This window comes from Salvelinus alpinus, chromosome 31 (genome assembly GCF_045679555.1).
Source record: "Salvelinus alpinus chromosome 31, SLU_Salpinus.1, whole genome shotgun sequence".
Lineage (NCBI taxonomy): Eukaryota > Metazoa > Chordata > Actinopteri > Salmoniformes > Salmonidae > Salvelinus > Salvelinus alpinus.
Genome location: NC_092116.1, coordinates 42,188,825 through 42,214,745, shown reverse-complemented (window position 1 = coordinate 42,214,745; position 25,921 = coordinate 42,188,825). Strand labels below are relative to the sequence as shown.

Here is a 25,921-nt window from a genome sequence, read left to right as displayed (position 1 = left end):
TATTACACTGATTAACTACACTATATATTACACTATATATTACACTGAATAACTACACTATATATTACACTATATATTACACCGATTAACTACACTATATATTACACTATATATTACACTGATTAACTACACTATATTTTACCCTGATTAACTACACTATATATTACACTATATATTACTCTTATTAACTACACTATATATTACACTGATTAACTACACTATATATTACACTGACTTTAAACTCTATTGGACCAGTTAGGTTGTCTACTGACCTGTTAGGTTGTCTACTGACCTGTTAGGTTCTCTACTGACCTGTTAGGTTATCTAGTGGACCTGTTAGGTTGTCTACTGACCTGTTAGGTTGTCTACTGGACCTGTTAGGTTCTCTACTGACCTGTTAGGTTCTCTACTGACCTGTTAGGTTGTCTACTGACCTGTTAGGTTCTCTACTGACCTGTTAGGTTGTCTACTGACCTGTTAGGTTGTCTACTGGACCTGTTAGGTTCTCTACTGGACCTGTTAGGTTGTGTACTGGACCTGTTAGGTTGTCTACTGGACCTGTTAGGTTGTCTACTGGACCTGTTAGGTTGTCTACTGACCTGTCAGGTTGTCTACTGGACCTGTTAGGTTGTCTACTGACCTGTCAGGTTGTCTACTGGACCTGTTAGGTTGTCTACTGACCTGTTAGGTTCTCTACTGGACCTGTTAGGTTGTCTACTGGACCTGTTAGGTTCTCTACTGGACCTGTTAGGTTCTCTACTGGACCTGTTAGGTTCTCTACTGACCTGTTAGGTTGTCTACTGGACCTGTTAGGTTGTCTACTGGACCTGTTAGGTTCTCTACTGGACCTGTTAGGTTCTCTACTGACCTGTTAGGTTCTCTACTGGACCTGTTAGGTTCTCTACTGGACCTGTTAGGTTCTCTACTGGACCTTTTAGGTTCTCTACTGACCTGTTAGGTTGTCTACTGGACCTGTTAGGTTGTCTACTGGACCTGTTAGGTTGTCTACTGGACCTGTTAGGTTGTCTACTGGACCTGTTAGGTTCTCTACTGGACCTGTTAGGTTCTCTACTGACCTGTTAGGTTCTCTACTGGACCTGTCAGGTTGTCTACTGGACCTGTTAGGTTGTCTACTGACCTGTTAGGTTCTCTACTGGACCTGTTAGGTTGTCTACTGGACCTGTTAGGTTGTCTACTGGACCTGTTAGGTTGTCTACTGACCTGTTAGGTTGTCTACTGACCTGTTAGGTTCTCTACTGACCTACTAGGTTCTCTACTGGACCTGTTAGGTTGTCTACTGACCTGTTAGGTTCTCTACTGACCTACTAGGTTGTCTACTGACCTGTTAGGTTGTCTACTGACCTGTTAGGTTGTCTACTGACCTGTTAGGTTGTCTACTGGACCTGTTAGGTTGTCTACTGGACCTGTTAGGTTGTCTACTGACCTGTTAGGTTGTCTACTGACCTGTTAGGTTCTCTACTGACCTACTAGGTTCTCTACTGGACCTGTTAGGTTGTCTACTGACCTGTTAGGTTCTCTACTGACCTGTTAGGTTCTCTACTGACCTGTTAGGTTGTCTACTGGACCTGTTAGGTTGTCTCCTGGACCTGTTAGGTTCTCTACTGACCTGTTAGGTTCTCTACTGGATCTGTTAGGTTGTCTACTGACCTGTTAGGTTGTCTACTGACCTGTTAGGTTGTCTACTGACCTGTTAGGTTGTCTACTGACCTGTCAGGTTGTCTACTGACCTGTTAGGTTGTCTAGTGGACCTGTTAGGTTGTCTAGTGGACCTGTTAGGTTGTCTACTGGACCTGTTAGGTTGTCTAGTGGACCTGTTAGGTTGTCTAGTGGACCTGTTAGGTTGTCTACTGGACCTGTTAGGTTCTCTACTGACCGGTTGGGTTGTCTACTGGACCTGTTAGGTTCTCTACTGGACCTGTTAGGTTCTCTACTGGACCTGTTAGGTTCTCTACTGACCTGTTAGGTTGTCTGCTGGACCTGTTAGGTTGTCTACTGACCTGTTAGGTTGTCTACTGGACCTGTTAGGTTCTCTACTGACCTGTTAGGTTGTCTACTGGACCTGTTAGGTTCTCTACTGACCTGTTAGGTTGTCTACTGGACCTGTTAGGTTGTCTACTGGACCTGTTAGGTTGTCTACTGGACCTGTTAGGTTCTCTACTGACCTGTTAGATTCTCTACTGACCTGTCAGGTTGTCTACTGACCTGTTAGGTTGTCTACTGACCTGTTAGGTTGTCTACTGGACCTGTTAGGTTCTCTACTGACCTGTTAGGTTCTCTACTGACCTGTTAGGTTGTCTACTGACCTGTTAGGTTCTCTACTGGACCATTTAGGTTCTGTATTGGACCAGTTAGGTTCTCTACTGGACCTGTTAAGTTCTGTGTTGGACCTGTTAGGTTGTCTACTGACCTGTTAGGTTGTCTACTGACCTGTTAGGTTGTCTACTGACCTGTTAGGTTCTCTACTGACCTGTTAGGTTGTCTACTGACCTGTTAGGTTCTCTACTGGACCATTTAGGTTCTGTATTGGACCTGTTAGGTTCTCTACTGGACCTGTTAAGTTCTCTGTTGGACCTGTTAGATTCTCTACTGACCTGTTAGGTTCTCTACTGGACCTGTTAGGTTGTCTAGTGGACCTGTTAGGTTGTCTACTGGACCTGTTAGGTTGTCTACTGGACCTGTTAGGTTGTCTACTGACCTGTTAGGTTGTCTACTGGCCTGTTAGGTTGTCTACTGGACCTGTTAGGTTGTCTACTGGACCTGTTAGGTTCTCTACTGACCTGTTAGGTTGTCTACTGACCTGTTAGGTTGTCTACTGGACCTGTTAGGTTCTCTACTGACCTGTTAGGTTGTCTACTGACCTGTTAGGTTGTCTACTGGACCTGTTAGATTCTCTACTGACCTGTTAGGTTCTCTACTGGGCCTGTTAGGTTGTCTAGTGGACCTGTTAGGTTGTCTACTGACCTGTTAGGTTGTCTACTGGACCTGTTAGGTTGTCTACTGACCTGTTAGGTTGTCTACTGACCTGTTAGGTTGTCTACTGGACCTGTTAGGTTGTCTACTGGACCTGTTAGGTTCTCTACTGACCTGTTAGGTTGTCTACTGACCTGTTAGGTTGTCTACTGGACCTGTTAGGTTCTCTACTGGACCTGTTAGGTTGTCTACTGGACCTGTTAGGTTCTCTACTGGACCTGTTAGGTTGTCTACTGGACCTGTTAGGTTGTCTACTGGACCTGTTAGGTTGTCTACTGGACCTGTTAGGTTGTCTACTGACCTGTTAGGTTCTCTACTGGACCTGTTAGGTTGTCTACTGGACCTGTTAGGTTGTCTACTGGACCTGTTAGGTTGTCTACTGACCTGTTAGGTTCTCTACTGACCTGTTAGGTTGTCTACTGGACCTGTTAGGTTGTCTACTGGACCTGTTAGGTTGTCTACTGGACCTGTTAGGTTGTCTACTGACCTGTTAGGTTGTCTACTGACCTGTTAGGTTCTCTACTGACCTGTTAGGTTGTCTAGTGGACCTGTTAGGTTGTCTAGTGGACCTGTTAGGTTGTCTAGTGGACCTGTTAGGTTGTCTACTGGACCTGTTAGGTTGTCTAGTGGACCTGTTAGGTTGTCTACTGACCTGTTAGTTTCTCTACTGACCTGTTAGGTTGTCTAGTGGACCTGTTAGGTTCTCTACTGACCTGTTAGGTTGTCTACTGACCTGTTAGGTTGTCTACTGACCTGTTAGGTTGTCTACTGACCTGTCAGGTTGTCTACTGACCTGTCAGGTTGTCTACTGACCTGTCAGGTTGTCTACTGACCTGTCAGGTTGTCTACTGACCTGTCAGGTTGTCTACTGACCTGTTAGGTTGTCTACTGGACCTGTTAGGTTCTCTACTGACCTGTTAGGTTGTCTACTGACCGGTTAGGTTCTCTACTGGACCTGTTAGGTTGTCTACTGACCTGTTAGGTTGTCTACTGACCTGTTAGGTTCTCTACTGGACCTGTTAGGTTCTCTACTGGACCTGTTCGGTTCTCTACTGGACCTGTTCGGTTCTCTACTGGACCTGTTAGGTTCTCTACTGGACCTGTTAGGTTGTCTACTGACCTGTTAGGTTCTCTACTGGACCTGTTAGGTTCTCTACTGACCTGTTAGGTTCTCTACTGACCTGTTAGGTTCTCTACTGACCTGTTAGGTTGTCTACTGACCTGTTAGGTTCTCTACTGGGCCTGTTAGGTTGTCTAGTGGACCTGTTAGGTTGTCTACTGACCTGTTAGGTTGTCTACTGGACCTGTTAGGTTGTCTACTGACCTGTTAGGTTGTCTACTGACCTGTTAGGTTGTCTACTGGACCTGTTAGGTTGTCTACTGGACCTGTTAGGTTCTCTACTGACCTGTTAGGTTGTCTACTGACCTGTTAGGTTGTCTACTGGACCTGTTAGGTTCTCTACTGGACCTGTTAGGTTGTCTACTGGACCTGTTAGGTTCTCTACTGGACCTGTTAGGTTGTCTACTGGACCTGTTAGGTTGTCTACTGGACCTGTTAGGTTGTCTACTGGACCTGTTAGGTTGTCTACTGACCTGTTAGGTTCTCTACTGGACCTGTTAGGTTGTCTACTGGACCTGTTAGGTTGTCTACTGGACCTGTTAGGTTGTCTACTGACCTGTTAGGTTCTCTACTGACCTGTTAGGTTGTCTACTGGACCTGTTAGGTTGTCTACTGGACCTGTTAGGTTGTCTACTGGACCTGTTAGGTTGTCTACTGACCTGTTAGGTTGTCTACTGACCTGTTAGGTTCTCTACTGACCTGTTCGGTTGTCTAGTGGACCTGTTAGGTTGTCTAGTGGACCTGTTAGGTTGTCTAGTGGACCTGTTAGGTTGTCTACTGGACCTGTTAGGTTGTCTAGTGGACCTGTTAGGTTGTCTACTGACCTGTTAGTTTCTCTACTGACCTGTTAGGTTGTCTAGTGGACCTGTTAGGTTCTCTACTGACCTGTTAGGTTGTCTACTGACCTGTTAGGTTGTCTACTGACCTGTTAGGTTGTCTACTGACCTGTCAGGTTGTCTACTGACCTGTCAGGTTGTCTACTGACCTGTCGGGTTGTTTACTGACCTGTCAGGTTGTCTACTGACCTGTCAGGTTGTCTACTGACCTGTTAGGTTGTCTACTGGACCTGTTAGGTTCTCTACTGACCTGTTAGGTTGTCTACTGACCGGTTAGGTTCTCTACTGGACCTGTTAGGTTGTCTACTGACCTGTTAGGTTGTCTACTGACCTGTTAGGTTCTCTACTGGACCTGTTAGGTTCTCTACTGGACCTGTTCGGTTCTCTACTGGACCTGTTCGGTTCTCTACTGGACCTGTTAGGTTCTCTACTGGACCTGTTAGGTTGTCTACTGACCTGTTAGGTTCTCTACTGGACCTGTTAGGTTCTCTACTGACCTGTTAGGTTCTCTACTGACCTGTTAGGTTCTCTACTGACCTGTTAGGTTGTCTACTGACCTGTTAGGTTCTCTACTGGACCTGTTAGGTTGTCTACTGGACCTGTTAGGTTGTCTACTGACCTGTTAGGTTGTCTACTGACCTGTTAGGTTCTCTACTGGACCTGTTAGGTTGTCTACTGGACCTGTTAGGTTCTCTACTGACCTGTTAGGTTCTCTACTGACCTGTTAGGTTCTCTACTGACCTGTTAAGTTCTCTACTGACCTGTTAGGTTCTCTACTGGACCTGTTAGGTTCTCTACTGACCTGTTAGGTTCTCTACTGACATGTTAGGTTCTCTACTGGACCTGTTAGGTTGTCTACTGGACCTGTTAGGTTGTCTACTGGACCTGTTAGGTTGTCTACTGGACCTGTTAGGTTGTCTACTGGACCTGTTAGGTTGTCTACTGGACCTGTTAGGTTCTCTACTGGACCTGTTAGGTTCTCTACTGGACCTGTTAGGTTCTCTACTGGACCTGTTAGGTTGTCTACTGGACCTGTTAGGTTGTCTACTGGACCTGTTAGGTTGTCTACTGACCTGTTAGGTTGTCTACTGGACCTGTTAGGTTCTCTACTGACCTGTTAGGTTGTCTACTGGACCTGTTAGGTTCTCTACTGACCTGTTAGGTTGTCTACTGACCTGTTAGGTTGTCTACTGGACCTGTTAGGTTCTCTACTGGACCGGTTAGGTTTTCTACTGACCTGTTAGGTTGTCTACTGGACCTGTTAGGTTGTCTACTGGACCTGTTAGGTTGTCTACTGATCTGTTAGGTTGTCTACTGACCTGTTAGGTTGTCTACTGGACCTGTTAGGTTGTCTACTGACCTGTTAGGTTCTCTACTGACCTGTTAGGTTGTCTACTGACCTGTTAGGTTGTCTACTGGACCTGTTAGGTTGTCTACTGGACCTGTTAGGTTCTCTACTGACCTGTTAGGTTGTGTACTGGACCTGCTAGGTTCTCTACTGACCTGTTAGGTTGTCTACTGGACCTGTTAGGTTGTCTACTGACCTGTTAGGTTGTCTACTGGACCTGTTAGGTTGTCTACTGGACCTGTTAGGTTCTCTACTGGACCTGTTAGGTTCTCTACTGGACCTGTTAGGTTCTCTACTGGACCTGTTAGGTTCTCTACTGACCTGTTAGGTTCTCTACTGACCTGTTAGGTTGTCTACTGACCTGTTAGGTTGTCTACTGGACCTGTTAGGTTCTCTACTGGACCTGTTAGGTTGTCTACTGACCGGTTAGGTTGTCTACTGACCTGTTAGGTTGTCTACTGGACCGGTTAGGTTGTCTACTGGACCTGTTAGGTTGTCTACTGGACCGGTTAGGTTGTCTACTGGACCTGCTAGCGAGAAATGAATACGTCTGAAACTGAATCATTTAGGAACTTTTAAACATATTACAAAATAATATGACTTGTAACGATTCAACATTAGTTCACCTGCGTTACCGATGCCTGAAAAAATATATACTGTATGAATCTCATGATTCAATTTTGAGGGTAGACCAGAGGAACCAGGCTCTGAGGGGTGACCAGTCCTCTACTGGCTGTACTGGGTAGAGAGGAACCAGGCTCTGAGGGGTGACCAGTCCTCTACTGGCTGTACTGGGTAGACCAGAGGAACCAGGCTCTGAGGGGTGACCAGTCCTCTACTGGCTGTACTGGGTAGAGAGGAACCAGGCTCTGAGGGGTGACCAGTCCTCTACTGGCTGTACTGGGTAGACCAGAGGAACCAGGCTCTGAGACCAGAGTTAGATAATAACATGATGGTTTTAATAACATGTCACTATCTGTTTTTTTTTTGTTTTTTTTATCTACAGATTCAGATGAGGAAGAACTTTACTTTTGTAAGTAGAATGTTTGTGTCTGTCTGTGTTCCTGTCTGTCTGTCTATGTACCCGTCTGTCTGTCTATGTACCCGTCTGTCTGTGTTCCTGTCTGTCTTCGACCCGTCTGTCTGCCTATGTACCCGTCTGTCTATGTACCCGTCTGTCTGTGTACCCGTATGTCTTTGTTCCTGTCTGTCTGTCTATGTACCCGTCTGTCTGCCTATGTACCCGTCTGTCTGTGTTCCTGTCTGTCTGTCTGTGTACCTGTCTGTCTGTCTAAGTTCATGTCTGTCTGTCTATGTTCCTGTCTGTCTGTCTATGTTCCTGTCTGTCTGTCTGTCTGTGTACCTGTCTGTCTGTCTGTCTGTCTGTCTGTCTGTCTATATGTTCCTGTCTGTCTGTCTGTCTATATGATCCTGTCTGTCTGTCTGTCTGTCTGTCTATATGTTCCTGTCTGTCTGTCTGTCTATATTTATTTTTGACAAGTATATATATATATATTTTCTCCAATTCTCTAGATGAACTTCAAAACCTGTCTGGTAAGAGGAATATGTTCCTGTCTGTCTATGTTCCCGTCTGTTTGTCTGTCTATATGTACCTGTCTGTCTGTCTATGTTCCTGTCTGTCTATGTTCCTGTCTGTCTGTCTGTCTATGTTCCTGTCTGTCTGTCTGTCTTTGTTCCTGTCTGTCTATGTTCCTGTCTGTCTGTCTGTCTGTCTTTGTTCCTGTCTGTCTATGTTCCTATTGTCTGTCTGTGTTCCCGTCTGTCTGTCTATGTTCCTATTGTCTGTCTGTGTGCCTGTCTGTCTGTCTATGTTCCCGTCTGTCTGTCTGTCTGTCTATGTTCCCGTCTGTCTGTCTATGTACCTGTCTGTCTGTCCATGTTCCTGTCTGTCTATATGTTCCTGTCTGTATGTCTGTCTATGTTCCTGTCTGTCTGTTTATGTTCCCGTCTGTCTGTCTGTCTGTCTATATGTACCTGTCTGTCTGTCTATGTTCCCGTCTGTCTGTCTTTGTTCCTGTCTGTCTATGTACCTGTCTGTCTGTCCATGTTCCTGTCTGTCTATATGTTCCTGTCTGTCTATATGTTCCTGTCTGTCTGTCTGTCTGTTTATGTTCCCGTCTGTCTGTCTGTCTGTCTATGTTCCTGTCTGTCTGTCTATGTTCCTGTCTGTCTGTCTATGTTCCTGTCTGTCTGTCTATGTCCCTGTTGTCTGTCTGTGGTCCTGTCTGTCTGTCTATGTTCCTGTCTGTCTGTCTGTCTGTCTATGTTCCTGTCTGTATGTCTGTCTGTCTGTGTTCCTGTCTGTCTGTCTGTCTATGTTCCTGTCTGTCTGTCTGTCTGTCTTTGTTCCTGTCTGTCTATGTTCCTGTCTGTCTGTCTGTCTGTCTCTCTGTAAATGTTCCTGTCTGTCTGTCTGTAAATGTTCCTGTCTGTCTAAGTTCCCGTCTATGTTCCTGTCTGTCTGTCTGTCTGTCTATGTTCCTGTCTGTCTGTGGGCCTGTCTGTCTGTCTATGTTCCTGTCTGTCTGTCTGTCTGTCTGTCTATGTTCCTGTCTGTCTGTCTGTCTGTCTGTGTTCCTGTCTGTCTGTCTGTCTATGTTCCTGTCTGTCTGTCTGTCTTTGTTCCTGTCTGTCTATGTTCCTGTCTGTCTGTCTGTCTGTCTGTCTGTCTGTCTGTCTGTCTGTCTGTCTGTCTGTCTGTCTGTCTGTAAATGTTCCTGTCTGTCTGTCTGTAAATGTTCCTGTCTGTCTAAGTTCCCGTCTATGTTCCTGTCTGTCTGTCTGTCTTTGTTCCTGTCTGTCTGTGTTCCCGTCTGTTTGTCTGTCTATATGTTCCTGTCTGTCTGTCTATGTTCCTGTCTGTCTATGTTCCTGTCTGTCTGTCTGTCTGTGTTTGTTCCTGTCTGTCTATGTTCCTGTCTGTCTGTTTATGTTCCCGTCTGTCTGTCTATCTGTCTGTCTGTCTGTCTGTCTGTCTATGTTCCTGTCTGTATGTCTGTCTGTGTTCCTGTCTGTCTGTCTGTCTGTCTGTGTTCCTGTCTATGTTCCTGTCTGTCTGTCTGTGTTCCTGTCTGTCTGTGTTCCTGTCTGTCTGTCTGTGTTCCTGTCTGTCTGTGTTCCTATCTGTGTTCCTGTCTGTCTGTTTACCTGTCTGTCTGTCTATGTTCCTGTCTGTCTGTCTATGTTCCTGTCTGTCTGTCTGTGTTCCTGTTTGTCTGTCTGTCTGTCTGTGTTCCTGTCTGTCAGTGTTCCTGTCTGTCTGTGTTCCTGTCTGTGTTCCTGTCTGTCTGTCTGTCTGTGTTCCTGTCTGTCTATGTTCCTGTCTGTCTGTCTGTCTATGTTCCTGTCTGTCTGTCTGTCTGTCTGTCTGTGTTCCTGTCTGTCTTCTCTGTCTGTGTTCCTATCTGTCTGTGTTCCTATCTGTCTGTGTTCCTGTCTGTGTGTCTTCCTGTCTGTGTGTCTTCCTGTCTGTCTGTCTGTCTGTCTGTGTTCCTGTCTGTCTGTCTATGTTCCTGTCTGTCTTCTGTGTTCCTGTCTGTCTGTATGTCTATGTGCCTGTCTGTCTGTCTGTGTTCCTGTCTGTCTGTGTTTCTGTCTGTGTTTCTGTCTGTCTGTCTGGGTGTCTGTCTGTGTTTCTGTCTGTCTGTCTGGGTGTCTGTCTGTGTTTCTGTCTGTCTGTCTGGGTTTTCTGTCTGTCTGTATGGGTGTCTGTCTGGGTTTCTGTCTGTCTGTCTGGGTGTCTGTCTGGGTTTCTGTCTGTCTGTCTGGGTGTCTGTCTGTGTTTCTGTCTGTCTTTCTGGGTGTCTGTCTGTCTATTTTCCTGTCTGTCTATATTTATTTTGATGAACTCATTCAAAACCTGTCTAGACGAATGCTGGGTAAGTGTTGTCTCTGTGTTTACTATATTCATGTCATTTTCAACATTACCAACATTATCAAAGGAAATAGAGGAAATTACCCATAATACATCATGTTTTATCTTCTCTGACTACAGAGGAGGTCAGAATAGAGGGGATGTAGTCTGTCTTCATGTTCTATTACCCATAATACATCATGTTTTATCTTCTCTGTCTACAGAGGAGGTCACAATAGAGAGGGGTGAGTTGCACAACTGCATATATTTCATTGATTTAAGTGAAAACACTTTCCTTAAAAAATATATACACTATATATTACACTGACTAACTACACTATATATTACACTATATATTACACTATATATTACACTGATTAACTACACTATATATTACACTGATTAACTACACTATATATTACACTGATTAACTACACTATATATTACACTGATTAACTACACTATATATTACACTGATTAACTACACTATATATTACACTGATTAACTACACTATATATTACACTGATTAACTACACTATATATTACACTGACTAACTACACTATATATTACACTGGTTAACTACACTATATATTACACTGATTAACTACACTATATATTACACTGATTAACTACACTATATATTACACTGATTAACTACACTATATATTATACTATATATTAGACTGGTTAACTACACTATATATTACACTGATTAACTACACTATATATTACACTGATTAACTACACTATATATTACACTATATATTACACTGATTAACTACACTATATATTACACTGGTTAACTACACTATATATTACACTGGTTAACTACACTATATATTACACTGATTAACTACACTATATATTACACTGATTAACTACACTATATATTACACTGATTAACTACACTATATATTACACTATATATTACACTGGTTAACTACACTATATATTACACTGACTAACTACACTATATATTACACTGGTTAACTACACTATATATTACACTGATTAACTACACTATATATTACACTGATTAACTACACTATATATTACACTGGTTAACTACACTATATATTACACTATATATTACACTGATTAACTACACTATATATTACACTGATTAACTACACTATATATTACACTGATTAACTACACTATATATTACACTTGTTAACTACACTATATATTACACTGGTTAACTACACTATATATTATACTGATTAACTACACTATATATTATACTGATTAACTACACTATATATTACACTGATTAACTACACTATATATGACACTGGTTAACTACACTATATATTACACTGATTAACTACACTATATATTACACTGGTTAACTACACTATATATTACACTATATATTACACTGATTAACTACACTATATATTACACTGATTAACTACACTATATATTACACTGATTAACTACACTATATATTACACTTGTTAACTACACTATATATTACACTGGTTAACTACACTATATATTATACTGATTAACTACACTATATATTATACTGGTTAACTACACTATATATTACACTATATATTACACTGATTAACTACACTATATATTACACTGATTAACTACACTATATATGACACTGATTAACTACACTATATATTACACTGATTAACTACACTATATATTACACTGGTTAACTACACTATATATTACACTGATTAACTACACTATATATTACACTGGTTAACTACACTATATATTACACTATATATTACACTGATTAACTACACTATATATTACACTGATTAACTACACTATATATTACACTGGTTAACTACACTATATATTACACTATATATTACACTGATTAACTACACTATATATTACACTGATTAACTACACTATATATTACACTGATTAACTACACTATATATTACACTGATTAACTACACTATATATTACACTGAGTAACTACACTATATATTACACTGATTAACTACACTATATATTGCACTGATTAACTACATTATATATTAACTACACTATATATGACACTGATTAACTACACTATATATTACACTGATTAACTACACTATATATTACACTGGTTAACTACACTATATATTACACTGATTAACTACACTATATATTACACTGGTTAACTACACTATATATTACACTATATATTACACTGATTAACTACACTATATATTACACTGATTAACTACACTATATATTACACTGGTTAACTACACTATATATTACACTATATATTACACTGATTAACTACACTATATATTACACTGATTAACTACACTATATATTACACTGATTAACTACACTATATATTACACTGATTAACTACACTATATATTACACTGAGTAACTACACTATATATTACACTGATTAACTACACTATATATTGCACTGATTAACTACATTATATATTAACTACACTATATATTACACTGATTAACTACACTATATATTACACTGATTAACTACACTATATATTACACTGGTTAACTACACTATATATTACACTGATTAACTACACTATATATTACACTGATTAACTACACTATATATTACACTATATATTACACTGATTAACTACACTATATATTACACTGATTAACTACACTATATATAACACTGATTAACTACACTATACATTACACTGGTTAACTACACTATATATTAACTACACTATATATTACACTGACTAACTACACTGTATATTACACTGGTTAACTACACTATATATTACACTGGTTAACTACACTATATATTAACTACACTATATATTACACTGACTAACTACACTGTATATTACACTGGTTAACTACACTATATATTACACTGATTAACTACACTATATATTACACTGGTTAACTACACAATATATTACACTGATTAACTACACTATATATTACACTGATTAACTACACTATATATTACACTATATATTACACTGATTAACTACACTATATATTACACTGATTAACTACACTATATATTACACTGATTAACTACACTATATATTACACTGATTAACTACACTATATATTACACTGATTAATTACACTATATATTACACTGATTAACTACACTATATATTACACTATATATTACACTGGTTAACTACACTATATATTACACTATATATTACACTGATTAACTACACTATATATTACACTGATTAACTACACTATATATTACACTGATTAACTACACTATATATTACACTATATATTACACTGATTAACTACACTATATATTACACTATATATTACACTGGTTAACTACACTATATATTACACTATATATTACACTGATTAACTACACTATATATTACACTATATATTACACTGATTAACTACACTATATATTACACTATATATTACACTGATTAACTACACTATATATTACACTGATTAACTAAACTATATATTACACTGATTAACTACACTATATATTACACTGACTAACTACACTATATATTACACTGGTTAACTACACTATATATTACACTGACTAACTACACTATATATTACACTGATTAACTACACTATATATTACACTGGTTAACTACACTATATATTACACTGATTAACTACACTATATATATTACACTATATATTACACTATATATTACACTGATTAACTACACTATATATTACACTGATTAACTACACTATATATTACACTGATTAACTACACTATATATTAACTACACTTAACTACACTATATATTAACTACACTATATATTACACTATATATTACACTGATTAACTACACTATATATTAACTACACTATATATTACACTATATATAACACTGATTAACTACACTATATATTACACTGATTAACTACACTATATATTACACTGGTTAACTACACTATATATTAACTACACTATATATTACACTATATATTACACTGATTAACTACACTATATATTACACTGGTTAACTACACTATATATTACACTATATATTACACTGATTAACTACACTATATATTACACTGATTAACTACACTATATATTACACTGATTAACTACACTATATATTACACTGATTAACTACACTATATATTACACTGATTAACTACACTATATATTACACTGGTTAACTACACTATATATTACACTGATTAACTACACTATATATTACACTGATTAACTACACTATATATAACACTGATTAACTACACTATATATTACACTGGCTAACTACACTATATATTACACTATATATTACTGATTAACTACACTATATATTACACTGATTAACTGTATATTATACTGATTAACTACACTATATATTACACTATATATTACACTGGTTAACTACACTATATATTACACTGGTTAACTACACTATATATTACACTGATTAACTACACTATATATTACACTGATTAACTACACTATATATACAAAAGTATGTGGACAACTCTTTAAATTAGTAGATTATATTTCAGCCACACCTGTTGCTGACAGGTGTATAAAATCAAGCACACAGCCATGCAATCTCCATAGACAAACATTGGTGGAGATTATAACAGAACATGGCCAAGATGTTCAAATGTTCATAGATGACCAGCAGGGTCAGATAATAATAATCACATTGGTTGTTGAGGGCCCTCCCCTCCTCCCTGTAGGCCGTCTCGTCGTTGTTGGTAATCAAGCCTACCACTGTAGTGTCGTCTGCAAACTTGATGATTGGGTTGGAGGCGTAAGCGTTAAGCAAATTGGAGTGGGTCTAGGATGTCAGGTAGGGTGGAGGTGATATGGTCCTTGTCTAGTCTCTCAAAGCACTTCATGATGACGGAAGTGAGTGCTACGGGGCGATAGTCGTTTAGTTCAGTTACCTTTGCTTTCTTGGGAACAGGAACAATGGTGGCCCTCTTGAAGCATGTGGGAACAGCAGACTGGGATAAGGTATGATTGAATATGTCGGTAAACACACCAGCCAGCTGGTCTGCGCAGGCTCTGAGGATGCGGCTGGGGATGCCGTCTGGGCCGGCAGCCTTGCGAGGGTTAACACGTTTAAATGTTTTACTCACCTCGGCCGCGGTGAAGGAGAGCCCGCAGGTTTTGGTAGCGGACCGTGTCAGTGGCACTGTATTTGTCTGGGAGCAAGACGCCAGCTGGCTTTCTTTTTGTAATCCGTGATTGACTGTAGACCCTGCCACATACGTCTCGTGTCTGAGCCGTTGAATTGCGACTCTACTTTGTCTCTATACTGACACTTAGCACAGCCAGGTGGACTGGGGACAGCAAGGAGTCATCAGGCCAGATAGTCCTGAGGCATGGTCCTAGGGCTCAGGTCCTCTGAGAGAAGAGAGAGAGGGAGACCTCACTAATGCTCCTGTGGCTGATTGGAAGCAAGTCCCCACAGCAATGTTCCATCATCTAGTGGAAAGCCTTCCCAGAGTAGTGGAGGCTGTTATAGCAGCAAAGGGGGGGACCAACTCCATATTAATGACTTCCCAGAATTGTGGAGGCTGTTATAGCAGCAAAGGGGGACCATCTCCATATTAAAGCCTTCCCAGAATAGTGGAGGCTGTTAAAGCAGCAAAGGGGGACCAACTCCATATTAATGCCCATGATTTTGGAATGAGATGTTCAATGAGCAGGTGTCCACATACTTTTGGTCATGTAGTGTATAAATCTCATGATTCAATGATTATTTAATTATCACTATCTCACTATCTTTATTTAATTTTTACACCAGATCGACTACAAGGAGACCTGAGTAAGTAGTGTCTGTCTATCTTCCTGTCTGTCTGTCTATGTTTCTTTCTGCCTGTCTGTCTATGTTCCTGTCTGTCTATCTGTCTGTCTGTCTGTCTATGTTCCTGTCTGTCTGTCTGTCTGTCTGTCTGTCTGTCTGTCTATGTTCCTGTCTGTCTGTCTGTCTATGTTCCTGTCTGTCTGTCTGTCTATGTTCCTGTCTGTCTGTCTGTCTGTTCCTGTCTATGTTCCTGTCTGTCTGTCTGTCTGTCTGTCTGTCTGTCTGTCTGTCTGTCTGTCTGTCTATGTTCCTGTCTGTCTGTCTGTCTATGTTCCTGTCTGTCTGTCTGTCTATGTTCCTGTCTGTCTGTCTATGTTTCTGTCTGCATGTCTGTCTATGTTCCTGTCTGCATGTCTGTCTATGTTCCTGTCTGTCTGTCTGTCTGTCTGTCTGTCTGTCTGTCTGTCTATGTACCTGTCTTCATGTTCTAGTACCCATAATGCATCATGTTTTATCTTCTGTCTACAGAGAAGGTCACAATAGAGAGGATGTAGTCTGTCTTCATGTTCTAGTACCCATAATACATCATGTTTTATCTACTGTCTACAGAGAAGGTCAGAATAGAGAGGATGTAGTCTGTCTTCATGTTCTAGTACCCATAATACATCATGTTTTATCTACTGTCTACAGAGGAGGTCAGAATAGAGAGGATGTAGTCTGTCTTCATGTTCTAGTACCCATAATACATCATGTTTTATCTACTGTCTACAGAGGAGGTCAGAATAGAGAGGATGTAGTCTGTCTTCATGTTCTAGTACCCATAATACATCATGTTTTATCTACTGTCTACAGAGGAGGTCAGAATAGAGAGGATGTAGTCTGTCTTCATGTTCTAGTACCCATAATACATCATGTTTTATCTACTGTCTACAGAGGAGGTCAGAATAGAGAGGATGTAGTCTGTCTTCATGTTCTAGTACCCATAATACATCATGTTTTATCTTCTCTGTCTTCTGTCTGCAGAGGAGCTCAGAACTGAGAACGGTACGTTGTGTGTGAAAGTCTGTGGGCTGTATTTCATTGATTTAAGTGAAAAAACTTTCCTTAAAAATATACACACTATATATTACACTGATTAACTACACTATTTATACAAAAGTATGTGGACATCTCTTCAAATTAGTGGATTTGGCTATTTCAGCCCCACTCGTTGCTGACTGGTATATAAAATCAAGAACACATCCATGCAATCTCCATAGACAAACATTGTCAGTAGAATGGCCTTACTGAAGAGCTCAGTGACTTTCAACGTGGCACTGTCTTAGGATGCCACCTGTCCTACAAGTCAGTTCGTCAAGTTTCTGCCCTGCTAGAGCTGCCCCGGTCAAGTGTAAGTGCTGTTATTGTGGAGTGGAAACATCTAGGAGCAAAAATGTCTCATCCAATTAGTGGTAAGCCACAGAAGCTCACAGAATGGGACCGCCAAGTGTTGAAGGGTGTAAAAATCGTCTGTCCTCGGTTGCAACACTCACTACAGAGTTCCAAACTGCCTCTGGAAGCAACGTCAACACAATAACTGTTTGTCTGGAGCTTCATGAAATGGGTTTCCGTGGCCGAGCAGCTGCACACAAGCCTAAGATCACCATGCTCAATGCCAAGCGTCGACTGGGGTGGTGTAAAGCTCGCCGCCATTGGACTCTGGACTAGTAGAAATACGTTCTCAGGAGTGATGAATCACGCTTCACCATCTGGCAGTCTGACAGATGAATCTGGGTTTGGCGGATGCCAGGAGAACACTACCTTCCCCAATGCATAGTGCCAACTGTAAAGTTTGGTGGAGGAGGAATAATTGTCTGGGGCTGTTTTTCATGGTTCGGGCCCCCTTAGTTCCAGTGAAGAGAAATCATTTTGGCAACAGTTTTGGGGAAGGCCCTTTCCTGTTTCTGCATGACAATGTCCCCGTGCACAAAGCGAGGTCCATACAAATGTTTTGTCGAGATCGGTATGGAAGAACTTGACTGGCCTACACAGGGCCCTGACCTCTGCCCCATCGAACACCTTTGGGATGAATTGGAACGCCGACTGCGAGCCAGACCTAATCGCCCAGCATCAATCGATCAATCAAATGTATTTATAAAGCCCTTTTTACATCAGCTGATATCTCAAAGCTGGTCAGAAACCCAGCCTAAAACCCCAAACAGCAAGCAATGCAGATGTAGAAGCACGGTGGCAAGGAACAACTCCCTAGAAAGGCCAGAACCTAGGAAGAAACCCAGAGAGGAACCAGGCTATGAGGGGTGGCCAGTCCTCTTCTAGCTGTGCGGGGTGGAGATTATAACAGAACATGGCCAAGATGTTCAAATGTTCATAGATGACCAGCAGGGTCAGATAATAATAATCACATTGGTTGTCCCCTCCTCCCTGTAGGCCGTTTCGTTGTAGTTGTTGGTAATCAAGCCTACCACTGTAGTGTCGTCTGCATCTTGATGATTGGGTTGGAGGCGTGAGCGTTAAGCAAATTGGAGTGGGTCTAGCGTGTCCGGTAGGGTGGAGGTGATATGGTCCTTGACTAGTCTCTCAAAGCACTTCATGATGACGGAGGTGAGTGCTACGGGGCGGTAGTCGTTTAGCTCAGTTAGCTTTCTTGGGAACAGGAACAATGGTGGCCCTCTTGAAGCATGTTGGAACAGCAGACTGGGATAAGGTTTGATTGAATATGTCCGTAAACACACCAGCCAGCTGGTCTGCACATGCTCTGAGGATGCGGCTGGGGATGCCGTCTGGGCCGGCAGCCTTGCGAGGGTTAACACGTTTAAATGTTTTACTCACGTTGTCTGCGGTGAAGGAGAGTCCGCAGGTTTTTGTAGAGTCAGTGGCCGTGTCAGTGGCATTGTATTGTCCTCAAAGTGAGCAAAAAAGTTATTTAGTCTGTCTGGGAGCAAGACATCCTGGTTCGCGACGGGGCTGGTTTTCTTTTTGTAGTCCGTAACTGTCTGTAGACCCTGCCACATACCTCTCGTGTCTGAGCCGTTGAATTGCGACTCTACTTTGTCTCTATACTGACACTTAGCACAACCAGGTGGACTGGGGACAGCAAGGAGTCATCAGGCCAGATAGTCCTGAGGCATGGTCCTAGGGCTCAGGTCCTCTGAGAGAAGAGAGAGAGGGAGACCTCACTAATGCTGAGTCATCAGGCCAGATAGTCCTGAGGCATGGTCCTCGGGCTCAGGTCCTCTGAGAGAAGAGAGAGAGGGAGACCTCACTAATGCTCTTGTGGCTGAATGGAAGCAAGTCCCCACAGCAATGTTCCATCATCTAGTGGAAAGCCTTCCCAGAGTAGTGGAGGCTGTTATAGCAGCAAAGGGGGGGACCAACTCCATATTAATGACTTCCCAGAAGAGTGGAGGCTGTTATAGCAGCAAAGGGGGGGACCAACTCCATATTAATGACTTCCCAGAAGAGTGGAGGCTGTTATAGCAGCAAAGGGGGGGACCAACTCCATATTAATGACTTCCCAGAAGAGTGGAGGCTGTTATAGCAGCAAAGGGGGGGACCAACTCCATATTAAAACCTTCCCAGAAGAGTGGAGGCTGTTATAGCAGCAAAGGGGGACCAACTCCATATTAATGACTTCCCAGAAGAGTGGAGGCTGTTATAGCAGCAAAGGGGGGGACCAACTCCATATTAATGACTTCCCTGAAGAGTGGAGGATGTTATAGCAGCAAAGGGGGGGACCAACTCCATATTAATGACTTCCCTGAAGAGTGGAGGCTGTTATAGCAGCAAAGGGGAGACCAACTCCATATTAATGACTTCCCAGAAGAGTGGAGGCTGTTATAGCAGCAAAGGGGGACCAACTCCATATTAATGACTTCCCAGAATAGTGGAGGCTGTTATAGCAGCAAAGGGGGACCAACTCCATATTAATGACTTCCCTGAAGAGTGGAGGCTGTTATAGCAGCAAAGGGGGACCAACTCCATATTAAAGCCTTCCCAGAATTAATGCCCATGATTTTGGAATGAGATGTTCAATGAGCAGGTGTCCACATACTTTTGGTCATGTAGTGTTTAAATCTCATGATTCAATGATGATTTAATTATCACTATCTCACTATCTGTATTTAATTTTTTTACACCAGATGGACTGAAAGAACTGAGTAAGTAGTGTGTGTCTGTCTGTCTATGTTCCTGTCTGTCTGTCTATGTACCTGTCTATGTGTGTGTGTGTGTGTGTGTGTGTCTGTCTGTCTATGTCTGTCTGTCTATCTGTCTATGTGTGTGTGTGTGTGTGTGTGTCTGTCTGTCTATGTCTGTCTGTCTGTCTGTCTATGTGTGTGTGTCTGTCTGTCTGTCTATGTCTGTCTGTCTGTCTATCTGTCTATGTGTGTGTGTGTGTGTGTGTCTGTCTGTCTATGTCTGTCTGTCTATCTGTCTATGTGTGTGTGTGTCTGTCTGTCTGTCTGTCTATGTCTGTCTGTCTGTCTATCTGTCTATGTGTGTGTGTGTGTGTGTGTGTCTGTCTGTCTGTCTGTCTGTCTATGTCTGTCTGTCTATCTGTCTATGTGTGTGTGTGTGTGTGTCTGTCTGTCTATGTCTGTCTGTCTATCTGTCTATGTGTGTGTGTGTGTGTGTGTGTCTGTCTGTCTGTCTATGTCTGTCTGTCTGTCTATGTCTGTCTGTCTGTCTGTCTGTCTATGTCTGTCTGTCTATCTGTCTATGTGTGTGTGTGTGTGTCTGTCTGTCTGTCTATGTCTGTCTGTCTATCTGTCTATGTGTGTGTGTGTGTCTGTCTGTCTGTCTATGGTCCTGTGTGTGTGTCTGTCTGTCTGTCTATGGTCCTGTGTGTGTGTGTCTGTCTGTCTGTCTGTCTATGTGTCTGTCTGTCTGTCTGTCTGTCTGTCTGTCTGTCTGTCTGTCTGTCTGTCTGTCTGTCTATGGTCCTGTGTGTGTGTGTCTGTCTGTCTGTCTGTCTGTCTGTCTGTCTGTCTGTCTATGTTCCTGTCTGTCTGTCTGTCTATGTTCCTGTCTGTCTGTCTGTCTATGTTCCTGTCTGTCTGTCTGTCTATCTGTCTATGTTCCTGTCTGTCTGTCTGTCTATGTTCCTGTCTGTCTGTCTGTCTGTCTATGTTCCTGTCTGTCTGTCTGTCTGTCTGTCTGTCTATGGTCCTGTATGTGTGTCTGCATTGTCATGTTAAGGCTCACCAACATGTGTTCTGTCTATCTTTTCTTGTTTATCTGTTATATCATATATATACAATTGATGGTCAGTTTATTATATCCATCTATCTATCTGTTATATCTATCTATCTGTTATATGTATTCTATATACCTGACTGTCTGTTCTTGTCCACAGGGAGAGCTAAAGAGACCATCCAATCCCTCTCCACCTCTCCAGGTGGTCAACAGGAAACACAGACTCCTTCCCAAAGTAATCAGTCTTTATGATTATAATGTTTCTAGAATTACTGGTCATCAGTATCTCTCTCTCTGTCTGGTCAGTTTATTATCTCTCTCTGTCTGGTCAGTTTATTATCTCGCTCTGTCTGGTCAGTTTATTATCTCTCTCTGTCTGGTCAGTTTATTATCTCTCTCTCTCTGGTCAGTTTATTATCTCTCTCTGTCTGGTCAGTTTATTATCTCTCTCTGTCTGGTCAGTTTATTATCTCTCTCTGTCTGGTCAGTTTATTATCTCTCTCTGTCTGGTCAGTTTATTATTATCTCTCTCTCTCTGTCTGGTCAGTTTATTATCTCTCTGTCTGGTCAGTTTATTATCGCTCTCTGTCTGGTCAGTTTATTATCTCTCTCTCTCTGGTCAGTTTATTATCTCTCTCTGTCTGGTCAGTTTATTATCTCTCTCTCTCTGTCTGGTCAGTTTATTATCTCTCTTTCTCTCTGTCTGGTCAGTTTATTATTTCTCTCTCTCTGTCTGGTCAGTTTATTATCTCTCTCTGTCTGATCAGTTTATTATCTCTCTCTGTCTGGTCAGTTTATTATCTCTCTCTGTCTGGTCAGTTTATTATCTCTCTCTGTCTGGTCAGTTTATTATCTATCTCTGTCTGGTCAGTTTATTATCTCTCTCTGTCTGGTCAGTTTATTATCTCTCTCTGTCTGGTCAGTTTATTATCTCTCTCTGTCTGGTCAGTTTATTATATCTCTCTCTCTGTCTGGTCAGTTTATTATCTCTCTCTCTGTCTGGTCAGTTTATTCTGATGTTGTTCCTTTCTATCTTTAGAGAGGATTGAGGGGATGGAGATGAAGTCTTTACAAGGGGGGAAGTCTGCTCCTGGTTCAGGGAGGAAGTCTGCTCCTGAGGAGGAGTCTTTACTGGCTGCTGGACCACAGAACGATGATCTGGATGAGATGGAGAGGGGAGGAAGAGTTTAGTTACTATAGACTATAACTATAGAGAGACTATAACTATAGAGCTGGGTTACTATAGAGAGACTAACTTTCTATAGAGACCTAACCCACCTAACAATGCTGAGTTTCTGAGTATATAACTGAGTGATATGAATCTTGGTAAGACAAAGTCATTTGATAAACGTGTTAGTCATTACTCTATAATCCACTTTCAGTAGTTAGTTCTTTACTTTTTGAAGTTTTACTACCCATGTTTGTATTATGGGTTTATATCCATTTCCTGGTTATTCTATATATGTTTTCCCCATAAACAATGTTTTTCTAATCCCCCTCAGGAATTGATTGTTGAATTGAATGGAATGATGGACTAATGTCTCCTGTTAGAATCTGTTACAGACCCTCTTATGTCCAGTACCTGATCATCAGGTATATCAACCAGACCACAGGACTAAGGTCTCCTGTTAGAATCTGTTACAGACCCTCTTATGTCCAGTACCTCCGTCCTCCCCTCAGCAGCCTCCTGTGAACAAGACTGATAAAACCATTTGTTGAAATGTTTATATTTCTGTTTTAGCTTCAACCTGTCAGCTTCTATCGTAGCTTCAACCTGTCAGCTTCTATTGTAGCTTCAACCTGTCAGCTTCTATCGTAGCTTCAACCTGTCAGCTTCTATTGTAGCTTCAACCTGTCAGCTTCCATTGTAGCTTCAACCTGTCAGCTTCTATTGTAGCTTCAACCTGTCAGCTTCTATTGTAGCTTCGACCTGTCAGCTTCTATTGTAGCTTCAACCTGTCAGCTTCTATTGTAGCTTCAACCGGTCAGCTTCTATTGTAGCTTCGACCTGTCAGCTTCTATTGTAGCTTCAACCTGTCAGCTTCCATTGTAGCTTCAACCTGTCAGCTTCTATTGTAGCTTCGACCTGTCAGCTTTATCGTAGCTTCAACCTGTCAGCTTCTATTGTAGCTTCGACCTGTCAGCTTCTATTGTAGCTTCAACCTGTCAGCTTCTATTGTATTTTCAACCTGTCAGCTTCTATTGTAGCTTCAACCTGTCAGCTTCTATTGTATTTTCAACCTGTCAGCTTCTGTGAACAAGACTGATTAAACCATTTATTGAAATGTTTATATTGTAGCTTCAACCTGTCAGCTTCTATTGTATTTTCAACCTGTCAGCTTCTGTGAACAAGACTGATTAAACTATTTAGTGAAATGTTTATATTTTAGCTTCATGTCAATGTGCCAGTTTTTTATTTGACTTTAAGTGTTTATTTTTGCTCTGCTTTTTTAGTATCACCTTGATTATATACAGAGGGGTCAAATTATTGACATCCATGCTGAAGATTAGCAATAATGACTATATTAAATAAATAAAGTACTGACCTATTGTATGCTCAAAATAAATTGTAAATTATATTATTTTAAAATAATATAATTGCTCAGAGAAATATATTTTTTTGTAATGTATTTTTGTTGTAAAAAGTTAGGGGTCAAAATGATTGACGGCCCCAAATCTACAGGAGTGTGATGATGTCATTGTTATGAATATAGAACCAAATACCTTCTGACTAGTTTATCAGACTCTTTAGGGGGGTCAATCATTTAGACAATAAATACTACTCCTTAAACTAAATATTATAATCAGATCAATCGTATTAGTATAAAATAATATAATTGACACATGTTGAGCAGGTGATATAGCTCAGTATTTAATTTATACAGTCATTATTATCTTTATCAAGGGTGTCAATAATTCCAGACCCCACTGTATATTATATATTGATGTATATTATACAGTCATTATTACCTTTATCAAGGGTGTCAATAATTCCAGACCCACTGTATATTATATATTGATGTATATTATACAATCATTACCTTTATCAAGGGTGTTTATAATTCCAGACCCACTGTATATTATATATTGATCATGTATTTACAGTTGAATGGTATTTTCCATGTATTGTTGATTTCTTGTTTTAATAAACTGGGACATCATTGTGTGAGAACGTGACTCCAGTGTAATATTTTAACATTATTGAATGTTACTAGGTAGTGTTACTGTTTCCTTGGTAACCTGTGGTAGAGACATTGTCCTCCAGGTAACAGGTCTTGTTATGATGTCATCATTATTGAACATGTGACTAGTGGGAACAAAGTGTCTCTGTCATTCTGACTGAACACTTCAAGCTGTTCAGGGACAATGGAGACGTCTCTTCCTCACGAGAGGGGAAGTCACAGAGACAGTTCAACACTACTGGACCTGCTGTTCAAAGGGTCAGAACTTGTCGTTCCTCAGAAAATGCGAGACGACATTATGGAAACAATACATGAAGCACACATGAAGGGAACATGGGAACACATGAAGGGAACATGGGAACATTGGAACACATGAAGCATGGGAACACATGAAGGGAACATGGGAACACATGAAGGGAACATGGGAACACATGAAGGGAACATGGGAACACATGAAGGGAACATGGGAACACATGAAGGGAACATGGGAACACATGAAGGGAACATGGGAACATTGGAACACATGAAGCATGGGAACACATGAAGGGAACATGGGAACACATGAAGGGAACATGGGAACACATGAAGGGAACATGGGAACATATGAAGGGAACATGGGAACACATGAAGGGAACATGGGAACACATGAAGGGAACATGGGAACACATGAAGGGAACATGGGAACACATGAAGGGAACATGGGAACACATGAAGGGAACATGGGAACACATGAAGGGAACATGGGAACACATGAAGGGAACATGGGAACATATGAATGGAACATGGGAACACATGAAGCATGGGAACACATGAAGCATGGGAACACATGAAGGGAATATGGGAACACATGAAGGGAACATGGGAACACATGAAGGGAACATGGGAACACATGAAGGGAACATGGGAACACATGAAGGGAACATGGGAACACATGAAGGGAACATGGGAACACATGAAGGGAACATGGGAACACATGAAGGGAACATGGGAACACATGAAGGGAACATGGGAACATATGAAGGGAACATGGGAACACATGAAGGGAACATGGGAACACATGAAGCATGGGAACACATGAAGGGAATATGGGAACACATGAAGGGAACATGGGAACACATGAAGGGAACATGGGAACACATGAAGGGAACATGGGAACACATGAAGGGAACATGGGAACACATGAAGGGAACATGGGAACACATGAAGCATGGGAACACATGAAGGGAACATGGGAACACATGAAGGGAACATGGGAACACATGAAGCACACATGGGAATCGTAAAATGTAAGGAATTAGCAAGGGTTGTTCTGTCCAGGCTAAACAGATATAAAATGTTGTAGCAAAATGTGCAGTCTGTAACACACACAACAACAACCAAAGAGCTCATATCTAATCCAATCAGAGAGAGAGCTTGGGCCAAAATTGGAGTGGACCTCTTCCATTACAACGACACAGAATGCCTACTATGTGTGGATTACTACTCAAAATACCCAGAAATCTCCAAACTCAGTGGAACAACAAGTAAACACATTATTACAGAACTAAAGTCTCAGCTTTGTGATCCGACAATGGAAGACAGCTGGTGAGTCAAGGAATGTCAGAGGCCTTTACCAGCTAGGAGTTCAAACATGTCAGGTGGAGCTTTCC

At 41.1% G+C, this 25,921-nt stretch overlaps 1 protein-coding gene and 1 long non-coding RNA gene across 3 annotated transcripts in view; one reads left to right on the top strand and one right to left on the bottom strand.

Annotated features, from left to right (window-relative positions):
- The window catches only part of LOC139561882 (uncharacterized), a 189,959-nt gene that overhangs the window by 106,890 nt on the left and 57,148 nt on the right, over nucleotides 1-25,921 (top strand). For both annotated transcript variants that reach the window (XM_071379270.1, XM_071379269.1), the window contains exons 6-13: nucleotides 7,302-7,328; nucleotides 7,829-7,849; nucleotides 10,394-10,414; nucleotides 15,898-15,918; nucleotides 16,921-16,941; nucleotides 20,037-20,054; nucleotides 21,251-21,325; nucleotides 22,130-22,710. In XM_071379270.1, coding sequence (XP_071235371.1) covers nucleotides 7,302-7,328; nucleotides 7,829-7,849; nucleotides 10,394-10,414; nucleotides 15,898-15,918; nucleotides 16,921-16,941; nucleotides 20,037-20,054; nucleotides 21,251-21,325; nucleotides 22,130-22,281 — 356 coding nt within the window. In that variant the 3' untranslated portion in view covers nucleotides 22,282-22,710. The remainder of the gene's footprint in view (nucleotides 1-7,301; nucleotides 7,329-7,828; nucleotides 7,850-10,393; nucleotides 10,415-15,897; nucleotides 15,919-16,920; nucleotides 16,942-20,036; nucleotides 20,055-21,250; nucleotides 21,326-22,129; nucleotides 22,711-25,921) is intronic.
- The window catches only part of LOC139561883 (uncharacterized), a 59,349-nt gene continuing 57,052 nt past the window's right edge, over nucleotides 23,625-25,921 (bottom strand). Inside the window, exon 2 of the long non-coding RNA XR_011672236.1 lies at nucleotides 23,625-24,131. This is a non-coding gene — a long non-coding RNA (uncharacterized lncRNA). The remainder of the gene's footprint in view (nucleotides 24,132-25,921) is intronic.